At 29.6% G+C, this 13,268-nt stretch overlaps 1 protein-coding gene across 3 annotated transcripts in view; it reads left to right on the plus strand.

Annotated features, from left to right (window-relative positions):
- The window catches only part of LOC142330117 (protein HIRA-like), a 46,424-nt gene that overhangs the window by 8,765 nt on the left and 24,391 nt on the right, over positions 1-13,268 (plus strand). For 2 of the 3 annotated variants that reach the window (XM_075375197.1, XM_075375199.1), the window contains exons 2-3: positions 11,641-11,748; positions 12,375-12,476. In XM_075375197.1, the coding sequence (XP_075231312.1) occupies positions 11,670-11,748; positions 12,375-12,476 (181 nt within the window). In that variant the 5' untranslated portion in view covers positions 11,641-11,669. Of the gene's footprint in view, positions 1-10,161; positions 10,435-11,640; positions 11,749-12,374; positions 12,477-13,268 lie in introns of all 3 variants that reach the window. The other variant, XM_075375198.1, reaches the window with a different exon arrangement.

The raw sequence follows: 13,268 nt of genomic DNA on the forward strand, positions 1-13,268 counted from the left end.
AGTTAGAAGCATTAACAAAATGATCATTACGGACAATACTAAATTTAACCTTTCCTTTTTACCCTTTCTCTTTTTAACTTTTCCCTTCCCGCTTCCCAATTTTAATTTTATCACGTTCCCTTTTCCTTTTCCCAGTTTCTCTTTCCTTTTATCTCCCTTCCTCTTCCTTTTCCGTTTTCTCCTTCTTCCCTTTTTTGATTTTTTACTTTTCCGATTTTTCCCTGTATCGTATCATTTTTATCTTTTCACCTTGTACTGTTACTCCGAATCTGAATTGTTCTGTTCTTTAACATCGTTAACTGCTAGTTTTATGTAAAGATTAAAAAGTAACGGCGATAGGGAACATCCTTGTCGGACTGCCTTTCTTATTACGGCTTCTTTCTTATGTTCTTCAATTATTACTGTTGCTGTTTGGTTCCTGTAAATGTTAGCAATCGTTCTTCTACCTCTGTATTTGAACTCTAATTTTTTTAAAATGCTGAACATTTTATTCCAGTCTACGTTATCGAATGCCTTTTCTAGGTCTATAAATGCCAAGTATGTCGGTTTGTTTTTCTTTAATCTTCCTTCTACTATTAATCTGAGCCCTAAAATTGCTTCCCTTGTCCCTATACTTTTCTTAAAACCAATTGGTCTTCTCCTAACACTTCTTTCCACTCTCCTCTCAATTCTTCTGTATAGAATTCTAGTTAAGAGTTTTTTAAATTAAAAGCGAACCAAATCGAACTGTCAGTTACAAATCCTTGTTTTTTTTTTTGTAAAAAAAATTATTAATTACACATTTAAAAAATACATTTTTAAATTTATTATATTGATAATAGTTTAAAAGTATTTAAATATAAAAACTATTAACTTGAACATTAAAACTAATTAATGCAGATTAATAAGGAAATAATAGTAAAAAAAATCTAACAGAATAAAATAAAAAGATGGGTTTTGAACAGGAGAAAAAAATTTTACTTAACAGCCGTAACTTTGTACATGCTGGTGATTGTGAAAGGGAGTGTACACATATAATTGTAGCGTTATTGCTGTGAGTGTATCTGACTGTCTCGTTCTTCCACTTTGTTCGGCTACAATTCGTCAAAACAACTGCTGTGTCAAAATATTTATTACGTTCATGAAAAATTATATTTGTTTATAATATTATTAGCTGCTTCCATTATATACAGAGCGGTGTAGTGAAAATAAAGAAAACTTAGATTGTAATATTATCTAATATTTTCTTTCTGATAACTTATTAATCTAATATAAGTGGTATTAACGAACGATTAACGTTGTCATGTACAATAAACGATATTTATCTCTTTACGATCTAATGGCGTTTTTAAAACCGTATCAAATTTTGTTTACTTATACGTTATTTTTTTCCAATATATATAGTAGTCTTTTACACGAATCTAAACAACCATTTAGAGAAGAATTCTACATGTAAATTAGGTAAGTTCTTTCAATAAAATATTATGTATAAGCAAAATAGTGCACAAATAATGTGAATTTGTAAGAATCGGTAGTAAAAATGTTCAAAATTGAGTAGTTTCAACCGTGACTTAAGGTAACATAAGATGTAGTTAAAATTACAATATTTTGGTCTATGTAAAAGAAAATTTATTTACGCCCCTTCAATATTTTCTCACCGCATAAAAAATATAACAAAAACAATCGTAAACTACTAAACAAAATCTTAAGACTTGCTGTCATACAGACACCAATACACATAGAATTATGTAATATTATAAATAAACACAAAACATAAAAAAGTATAACGATACAAGAGACGAGATCATTTTGTTTCTGTTGGCGGTTCACTATCTGTTATAACAGTTTGAAAAGTTAAAGATAAAAAACTACGATCTATAAATTAAGTAGAAGACTTATAAATCCACTGATCTGCGGGGTAAATTTTTCATTTGTTTAATTTGAGACAACTTTTGAAATAAACCATAAAAAATGGATTTAAAATTATTCTGAAAGAAAACATACCTTTTATTTTCTGCATTTTAGGAAAACTCAGCAGACAATCTAGGAAAAAATTAGAATTTTCATCTAGTAAACTATAATTTCTTTTTTTTTTAACCTTCGGGACCTCAGTTAACCATTTTTTATTCGCAGAGGATGAGATGAATGCTTTGTAGCGTGTGTGAAATATGCTATGCCTGACCGGGATTTGAACCCAGGACCTCCGGGTGGAAGGCCGAGACGCTACCACTCGCACCAAGGAGGCTGGCGATATATTTAACCTATGTTTTATAATCTGATTTTTTGCGTTTTAAAAATTTTATGTATGCTTTCCCGCGTATGAATTTAATTTTTTCATAATATTGCATTTGTAAAACTGTTTTTCCTTAGAGATTAAGAGTAAATGACTATTATAAAATTTCATTTTGATAAGAAAATAGAGTTTGGCAATTATAAGCTAGGTTTTTCCTTGTAACAAATTTCCCATGTCATCTTATTAATTTTTAAATAGAATAGTAAAATTCTTCTTTTAATTTTAGGATCTTTTCTATAAAGAAAAACAAAGTAAACTCGTAATTTAATTACCTAGAAAAGTTACTGAATTCCGTTTCTGCTAATCAACAGCAAAAATAACTTTAAAATTGGCAATATTTTTAACCGAACTGAGATATATATTAAAGGAAAATATTGGCTTGACTCAAATATATATCTGAATTTCTATTTCCTCAATCAAATGTAATAAAAATTATTAATTACAAATAATAATAGTAAATTAATAAAAATTACCCGCTTTTAATATTTTAAAAACCATCGTGTCCCTTCGACGTTGTACGTTAGTAAATACAAAAAAAATGTTAAACATTTAATCGAGCACATTTATAACACAATATTCGTATAGATAATCTAGTGTTAAAATAGGTCTTTCCTTTAGTTCTGCAGTATAACATTTTTTCGTTTGTGGCTGCGCGTGCGTGTGTATGTATTGAGACATAATGGCGCACAATTAGATCACGTATACAAAAAACCAAGAGGGTTAAAGAAGTGAACTAACAGATTTGTTAGTAACTCATAATAAATCGTTTCTACTCGCTCAATCACTCTCCCTTTCTCTCTACACATCTATATATATATATATATATATATACATACATACATACATACATACATACATATTAAAACGTATTACACATATACAAGAGATACGGAATTTCAATCCGTCTTTTTTTTTTTTTTAAATAATTTATTGGACAGCTGTCATTTTGTCTACAAATAAGAGATGATTTATTATTGCATTTATGTCGAATACTTTGTCTTAGATCAGTTCCGTTTCACTTTTTTTTTTTATTACACTAGTTTGCAGCTGCTATATATCTTTGCTAATGTACTTAAACAGGTCGTATTCTTTGTAACAAATATTATTTATACCATTTCTATCTAAAATTTTCCTTCGAAGATATCTTCACTCCCATTTGAATTATTAAAAAAAAACTACGTAATCATTTCTTTATTTTTTTCCTCTAAAATATATATATTTATTCAACTTATATATTGATTTAGCTATTTGTCAATGCGAGCATTAATTACCGGACTATTTACAATCGCTGTAAAAATATGTTTTATATTAAAATTAATTAAGTATATTAGTTCTTTCCTCGTCAAGAACATTTGCACAGATATATGCCTTATCAAAAAAGTTTTTTAATACTTGTACGACAGATTAATAACAGAAATTAAATATTAAAAATTGTATGGTATTTGTTTTTTATAGTCCTTGAAATAAATATCCGCTCTCCTAATATTATAACTAAACAATTATTGTTGTACTATATTTTTTAAATGCAGATTATGGATGCCGGTTGCAAACCGGCAAATAAGTACGAACCCCATTCTTTTCATTATCTTGTACGAATTCAAACGACTAGTGAGGGAAAGAGGCGTAAACAAAAACGTAAATTCAATTCCAGATGATACCGCTATCTTGAAAGTATTCATAGCGGATGAAGAATTTCCGGACATATATCGATATCTGTCTAAAATCGGGTTAATCAGCATTTCTTCCGATTTAGATACTATAAATTCCTTTTACCTTTTCCTGGATTACTTTTTTTAAGATGTGAATTTTAATTTAATAACAGGGCAAAGATTATAATAATTACTGCACATTAAAAAATGCTGTAGGAAAGACAAAAAGAAACAAAAGTTATAATCGCATATACAAACAATCTAGAATTCACGCGCGCGCGCGATTATCATCACAAAAAGGAATCAAAGCATATAAATATGCATTCGACTGATGTAATGTCAGTGTTGGTTTTTATGAAATATACGTGTATATTAATATAGAATATATATATATTCTATATAGAATAAATATATAGAATATAGAATAAATTTATATTATATGTAGAAATTAGTTATAGAAGCAGGTACAGATTCAGAAAAGTGTCTTAAGGAATTTTTTAAGTATGCAGACGAAATTATTTCTTACATTTCAGCGCATTTTGAATCGATTCCATATTTTTTTTAAAATAATTATTTATGTTTAAAAATGTCAAGAGTTGATTAATAACAACTTTAAAATGATTATTTTGTAATAGGAACATGCATCTAACTGTAGGTTTTAGTATTTTTTTGTGTGATCAATCACATGAGCTCGAAGCTTATGCGTTAGGTATATGAAACAGAAATTATGTGGAGTATGTAAAATGTCATGCCTGACCGGTATTCAAAACTGGAACGCCTCCGGGTGAAAAGCCGAAACGCTACCACTCCGCCACGGAGACAACTGTTAATTAAAATCATTTTGTTTTCAATAAACACCTTTTCTAAATTTGGTCGCTGTTAAACGTAAAAAATTTGGAAATTTTAAACAATATATGAGCAATGTTTTTAATAATGTTTTTTTTTAATATCCAAAGTTTTTTTTTGTCTTCAGTCATTTGACCGGTTTGATGCAGCTCTCCAAGATGACCTATCTACAGCTAGCCGTTTCATTTCGGTATACTTTCTACATCCTACATCCCCAACAAATTTTTTTACATTCCAAACGTAGCCTGTCTGCACAATTTTTTCCTTCTACCGGTGCCTCAAATATTAAAGCGATTATTCAAGGATGCCTTAATATATGGCCTACATAAGCCTGTCTGTTCTTTTAACAATATTTTTTCAAATGCTCCTTTCATCAATTTTCCGCAACACCTTCTCATTTATCACTTTATCCACCCGTCTGATTTTTGACATTCTCTTATAGTACCGCATTTCAAAAGCTTCTAGTTATTTCTTCTCGGCACTGCGATCGTCCCAAGTTTCACTTTCATGTAAAGCTACGCTAAAACATATACTTTCAAAAATTATTTCCTGACGTTTAAATTAATTTTTGATGTAAAAAAATTATATTTCTGAATGAAGGCTCGTTTCGACTGTGATATACGGCATTTTATATCGTTCCTGCTTCGTCCATCTTTAGTAATTCTACTTCCCAAATAATAAAATTTTTCTTCCTCCATAAGCTTTTCTCTTCCTGTTTTCACATTCAGTGGTCCGTCTTCATTATTTCTACTGCATTTCATTACATTCGTTTTGTTCTTGTTTATTTTCATGCGGTATTTCTTGCGTAGGACTTCATCATGCCGTTCATTGTTTCTTCTATATACTTTTTTCTCTCAGCTAGAATTAGTATATCATAAGAAAGTTGTAGCATCAGTCAGTTTCGATAACAGAAGTAATCGGTTATTCTTAAATTTTACCTATGTACATTTATATTTTCGTCGTTTCTATTTCCACTCTTAAAGAATTATTTTAAAATCTTATATAATGCATTTACATAGAACGGTAAATAATAATGTTAAGCGTAAAATATTGAACTTTCGATCGAATTCGTTATTAAAGGTATGAAATCGGGCCGGCAAGGTTTTTGAATTTTCAATCAAAATGTTCGAGAAAATTTGAGGAATTATTTATTACGTGATTTGTGTTTTTAAGTATATATACAAGCATATAAAAAATTGTTTATCTCAAATTATTTCTCGATGATATCGTGTATTTGTTTTATACTAAAAAAGTTCTGTAATTTAGTTACAATATTAGTAGAGCGCGAAGAAAAAAAAAATTTAACGGTGTATATTTTTGGGTTTGAGAAAATGAAGTAGGAAAAATACATAAGGAATATTATGTCGCCTTTCTTACATTTTTGTACTTTTTTGATTAGGATAATTTCTTTTTGAAGAACTGTAAATATTTAATTTGTTGAATTTTAATTTTCGATGTTTTCAACTGACGGCAAACTTTCGCCGAAACCTTAACAATTTTATTGTTTTGGGAGTTTTGATATCGTCTGTTTTTTTTTGGTGTTCAGTTTATTCGTTAAATTCTGTGAAATTTGAGACGATATAATAATGTCTAGTGATAGTCTAGTACTAGTCGTCTATTAATAATAAGATTCTTCTTATTTTTATGAAAAAAGAACTTCAAAATTCTCGTCAAATAAAGCACTCGATCTTTATCGATGAACTTTTTTTTTCACTGCAGGAAAAATGAAATTAATACCGATCTAGTTCATGTTAGTCAGATTTTCTAGTCGATATCTAGTCATCTATTAGGATTTGAGCAATTGCATTAATAATGTGAAAACGTTTCAGCATTATTAAAAAAAAATGTTTTAACAGCGTCGACACAAAATTATCAAAAAATACAATTTCAAAACTGTAAAAAAGTTGAATATTATTTCTAAATAAATATAAAGCAGCGAATAAATAATATATTTGTTTGTATAGATATATAAATGTATTCATGTGTGTGTACACATGTCAGCATGATCAACTTTTGTAGGACTTTCCTGTCACGCGGCTAAAGCCGCGTTCCGGAAAAGTCTTGCAACTGAGCAGTTTCTGATGCGCGCGCACACACACACACACACACACACACACACACACACACACACGCCCACACACACTCACACACACACACACAAACAAACAAACAAACAAACTTAATTTAATATATTTATCATCTTATTTAAATATAATATTAAAATTAGATATTATATAACTAATGGTAATTTCATAACTTACATTGAACAAATTTCTCCTGTACGGTCGGCAGATTGGTGTATCCACAAGGCTTAACGTACCAGGTACCGAGTCGATCTGGCGATCGATTTAGGTACCCCGCCAGACCGAATTACTTTTTACACTTTAAATATTATTCAGTTATTTAATTCTACCACTCACCTGCGACGTCTCAACATAGCAGTAGTTAAGAACTTTTTTGTGGTGGGGATGCGATTTTAAAAAACATTTTCTGCAAATATTGTTTTCTTAATCGTTAACAAAGGTGCCAAAGAAAAATATGACCTTAATTAGGTGAAATCTGGAGATACTGAGGGTGACCTTGCTATACAGCCTCATCCCCTTGACCTTTTAAGTTGAAAATTTAATGTCTCAGATGTAAAAGTAATCAGACCAAATTTGGTAAAAAATCGGTCCAGTAGGTCTGGAGGTATAAAGTGATTTATATGCCTACACTGAACGCATGTTTATATGAGCATTAACATCCGGAAAAAGTTTTTTGGGTTCCTTAGGGGTCAAAACATGAAGATCCGGTAAAAACCGCATATGCCGAAACCGGACCGATTACATTACTTTCCCTTCTAGAGCTATAGCGCTACCTAGGCGGGAAAGTTGAAGGTAATGTAGTAGCTCTCCTTTGCGTTTGTACTGTTAAATTTTGTGAGACGTATTATTAATTAAATATTCTAATTTAAAAGGTGCGCTTACAGATTTAGTTATAGGAAAATTTCACTATTTATGAAATAGATGCAAAATTTAAATCTATCTCTGGTTCCTGTATATTTCACGCCTACATTTAATAACAACTTTGTAATTATACAAGTTATGGACTCGCCTCTGATTTTGATGAAATTTGGAATATACTTTATGTAGAACCAAAGTTATTCGTTACTAATAAAATTATTCATCGAAAACGCCTTTCATCGACGTTTGTCTCTTGCAAGTTACTCGGCACCCTCACCAAAATTTCGAAGTTGTGCAAGTGTAATATACTTTATTTTGGGACTAAATCGATTAGTTTAGATGAAATTAAGTTTATAATGAAATTAGATTCACTTAAGGTTAAATTAATTTAGGTTTAGATTAAGATGCGGGTTTTGGTAAATGTACAATATTCATTATTTGCGGAGTAAAAAGCTCGGTTTAAATGAAATTTGAATTTAGTTAGGTTTATTAGTAAGTCGATTGAAATGTACCGCAATTTATTTGATTGATTCACACTTCAGGATTTCTGCTTAACTCTACTTTAAACAAATAAACTTATTCTCAACTAAATTTATACGAAACAAAATTTTAGTTGGCGATTAATGTACCCTTACGGTGGAAGATCAATATCTGACAAATATGGATTTTCTTCGATGAAGATCGACACGTACCAAATACGTCGGTGAAAGACCGAAATATTTGCATATTTAGACCTTTCCCGATGCATGTGACAACACAGATAAGCTCTGGGAGGGATCGAAACGATAACTAGAAAATAAAAAAAAATCAACCCGTACCAATCGACGGTAAATAGATTACGAGAAATCCTGGCAAAAATGGAAGTTCAATTTTAGCCAGACATAACCTACGTTTGCTAATCTCGTCCGATTAACGTTAACTTTTCAGATTAAGTATATTATTCTCTAACATCGGAGGAGATTAATCAAATTGACCGCATTTATTAAAAAAATTAATCAAATTTTCAGCATTTTATAAATCAAAAGGGTCAATCAAGACATACAGATTTTGTTATCTGAATGGATGAACAATAACAAACAAATGATCGATGGTTTGCTATTCAATTTTCTATAAAAATATTTTTATTCAACTTTCACCATCAGAATACCTGAATGTGGTGAATCTGATTAATCGTCTCCAACGTTGGAGAATAACATATATAATTCGTATACTCGATTTCAAATTCAAATTTATTCCAGTAATAATTTTACAAATACAGGGTTATCATAAAAGAACGGTGCGGTTTTTAACACGGTTGAAATTAAAACAGAATTATTTACAGTTTTATGTTTTTTATTTTTCAAATTTGTCGTCTCAAACATTTTTTTAGGTAATTAATAAATTTCAATATGTGCGCCCTTAGTCGCTCGACAAATGTCCAAACGATACTCGACTTATCTCCAAACATTAGTTAACATTTCTTCGTTAACGATTGTCATCGCTTCATTAATCCTGTTTTTTAAGCGGTTTAAGTCGCGATTTTTTTGTAAATAAACAACGCTTTTGATGTCCACAAGAAAAAAATCGCAAGGTGTCAGGTCTGGACTCCTTGGAGGCCAAAGTACGGGTCCTCGCCGGCCTATCCATCGATCTCCAAATTTTTCGTTCAAAGCGTCCGTGACCGACGCATTGAAGTGCGGGGAGCACCATCTTGTTGGAAATGAAGTCTATGAATGTTTTCGAGTTCATCCGGCTGAGGAAAGCGATAATCGGTTAACACGTAAAGATACGCGACTCCATTAATTGTTTTTTCAGCAAAGAAGAAAGGCCCTGTTACACGATTTTTCATCGCACCACACCAAACATTAACTTTAGGCGAATCGCTTTTTTTCTCGATAATTGCGTGTGGGTTTTCAGAGCCCCGTATTCGTGAATCGTGTCTGTTAACGCATCCATTCGCGTGGAATGTAGCTTCGTCTGTAAAAATTATATCGTCTAAAAACGATTCGTTTTCACTTATTCTGTCCGACATTTCAACAGCAAAATTGTAACGTTTTACACAATCATCGGGTTTCATTTCCTGCAGTATCTGGGTTTTATAAGCGTGTAATTTCAGTTTTAGCGGCACAGTTTTATTGTAGCAGGTAAACAGCTGCTTCTCTAATAGCGTGGAGGCATGTTGCATCTAAAAAAAAAATTAATTTTATTTCTTTTTAATCCCTGATTTGATATTGAAACAAATATAATAATACTTAATAACAAGATTTTATGTGCGCGCGCGTGCGGGTCTGCATTTACATGTATTGTATGTTGAGCTTGATTACGTAATAAGTTAGTTACGTAATAGGTTAATTAAATAAGCGTAAATTTTGTTATAACTCTTTCGTGCATCGTTAAAATGGAAATTTATTTTCGTTAATATTTAATGTAATTATAAGTTCCGCAAGATTGAAAATAACTTATTTGGTATTAGAGGACGTTTGATGGTTTGATGGATGGACAACGTATAAGCGAAAAAAAATTTTAGATGGAATAATTTTGTTGTTTAAAAGTAACGGTAAAGATGTCGTGACATTCGTTGCCATAGTGGGGGATGACAGAGAAATATGTGTGTCCCGCATACTTTGTCCTGTATTAGTGTACGGGAAAGTGTAGTACGTGTGTTCGTAGACTCAATTTATAAGACTGTTACTGACTCGAGGGAACGTCATCCAGTTTACTTTTTGTCGAGATATTACTGATTAAGGTGAGTAATTACTTTTTTAATTTTTTTTTACAATTTTTGAAACAATAATCTGCAGATGTTTTCTCTTTCTATATATGTATTCAAATAATTTATTAAATTAAAAATGTTAATAGCCCGAATTTACACTCATTAATTTAAAAAAATAAATAATTATTCACCGTGTTTAAATTTTCTTCGTAACATTTAAAAAATATTTATCGTTAATTTTTTTAATTTAATTTTTCTGTTTTAAAATTTATTACGAGGCACAAAAAAATCAATTTGCTGGATCAAACAACCTACTAACATGACGGTTTTGGTTTGACTCCAGGCGTTGAGTCAATTCTTACCAATTTTTTTTTATAAAAAAAAACCCTCATGGTTTAACTTTAATTTTAAGTTTCAGTTTAATAAGATAATTACATGCGCTTATTTAAATATTTATATTTGGTTTCTTAAAAACAAATTTATTATTATAAGAGTTAATCTTTTGGATTTAAATTGAGAATATTTTATTAAGTTTTCCGGGTTTATTTTCATCTATTTTGGATTCTTGATTTTTTTTTTGTATTGAATTAGCATAAGGGGTAGCTTTACGGTCTGGTTTTGATGCTTTAAATTGTTAGCTTTTAAGTTTATTTTCTTATATTTTGAACCCTTGTTTTTTTATATTAAATTGATTTAAGGTTAGGGGTAGCTTTAAGTTCTAATTTTGATGGTTTAAATTGTTAGCTTTTAAGATTATTTCTATCTATTTTGAATTCTTTGTTTTGGCTTTAAATAATTTACATCTGGTTACAGATTTTTACTTTGTTTTTATTGTTCTTGAATGTTTTCTTTGGAACTTTATTTTAATTCCATAATTCATTTTATAAGTAGAATATTGTGCAGCTTTGTTGCTTACCAAGATAATTCAGCTAGTTATCCATATTTATTGAGTTCTTTTACTTAAATTCTATGTTTGCATGAAGGTCAAAATTCATATAAAAAAAACCCTGAAAATAGAACAATTACATGAGTGTTTTGAGCTACTTTATAGAATATGATAGGTTTATTAAATTAATTAACATTGAATTCTCCTAAATCACCAAATGAAATGTAATTTCTAAACATCATGAAGAAAATTATTTTCTTTTGTTTAATACTGTTTTTTTTTTGTGATTTGTTTTAAGTTTACTAAAACTGTTACTATAAATAATTGAAATTTAATATTTGAAATTTTTTAAGGTGAAGATTCTGGGAGAGTTGTTTGGAATATGGCTCCTGTTGTTAGTGAAGAGAAAGAAATGGATGAAAACTGCCCAAAAATGTTATGCCAACTTGATGACCATCAAGGTAAATAATATTTTTATTATTATTCCACTGTGACTGTTGTGAATGCAAAATTTTATTTATTTGTTATCTGAATCAATTAGTATGTGTTCCAGAGTTTTTACCTAGATGTAAGGCTTGCCTATGTACTCATTGTAGGGTTTGATTTCTTTAATTTTGTTAGGTTGGCCTTTCTCAGATTGTAAGGAATTTTCTGCTAGATGAGTTGGCTTCTGAATCCATTTAGATTCCTTGATGCTAAAGAATCGTTTTAAAGAATTGCTAATGATACGTGTTATAATTTGTGCTTGTGTACACTATCATTCCTTAAAAATTAAACTATCTCTAAAAAGTGTGGCTCATGAATAAATATAAAATTTTTTCTCCAAGTTTTATAAAAACTTGTGAACAAATTGAAATTTTTAAAAATCAATTTGTTATTAGTTGACTTGCTTTATATTACACCAGAGATGTTTTTTTCTTTGCAATAATCTTGGAAACATTTATGTCTATTTTTTAAATAAAGAAAATTGCAAAAAATTTCATGATACCACTTCTGCAAGATGGTTTTCATTTTTATATGTGTTATTTTAAAAATATTTACAAATAAAGAATCAATTTTTAATAATTAACATAATTTGTGTGTTTAGCTTGTGTCAACAGTGTACGATGGAGCTATTCTGGAAAATATTTAGCATCAGGTGGAGACGATAAGCTTATAATGATTTGGAATATTGCAAAATACCCTTCTGGTTGGTAAATTATCAATTGCTTTATTATATTTATTACCCATCCTCTATTGCACTAACATACTTCAAGAATATTATTTATTATATTTTTCCTGGAAATTGCTTTACATTATTTCATTCTATCATCTTATAATTATTCTTTTGCAACTTGTTATTATATAGAATTAAAATGTTTTTTTTAATGACTATATAAGTGTATTTTTTTTTTTAAACTGGATTTTCAAGATATAGATAAGAATACCTATTTATTATGTATTTGTCAAATATTTCAGTATGCCCAGTGGAGGGCTAGTTTTCTTTTTTGTCTTGTGTTATATTGTTATTATATATACTATTATTTTTGTGATTTTGTTTTAATTATGTTATTATGGATTATCCAGTGGTTTGTTAGCAAGGCTAGCTGATATTCCCTGGTCTTTATTTAAAATTATAATTTTAATTTCTTATTATAATTAAAACATTTTCTTTAAATAATTATCCATTGAGGGTTGGTCTGTCAAGGTAATTGGTTACTTGCACAGTAATACAGATTATATATGATTTCCATAGATCAGATGCCCTCAAAAAATAGTCTAGTACCTGTCCGAAATGAAAATATCAAATATTGTGCAGGCATAATGGAAGGTTAAAAAAAATATATATTTTTAATCAAGTAATTGTGTGTTTATGTTTGATTATTCATTATAATTTTCCCGTTACTTAAGTTATTATAAAGAGTGATTTTTGAATGATACATATGGTCTTTTTAGTTCTGTTTCTTTTAGTATATAATAAGAACACAATTACTGAGTGTTT

This window comes from Lycorma delicatula, chromosome 9 (genome assembly GCF_047948215.1).
Source record: "Lycorma delicatula isolate Av1 chromosome 9, ASM4794821v1, whole genome shotgun sequence".
NCBI classification, from domain to species: Eukaryota; Metazoa; Arthropoda; class Insecta; order Hemiptera; family Fulgoridae; genus Lycorma; species Lycorma delicatula.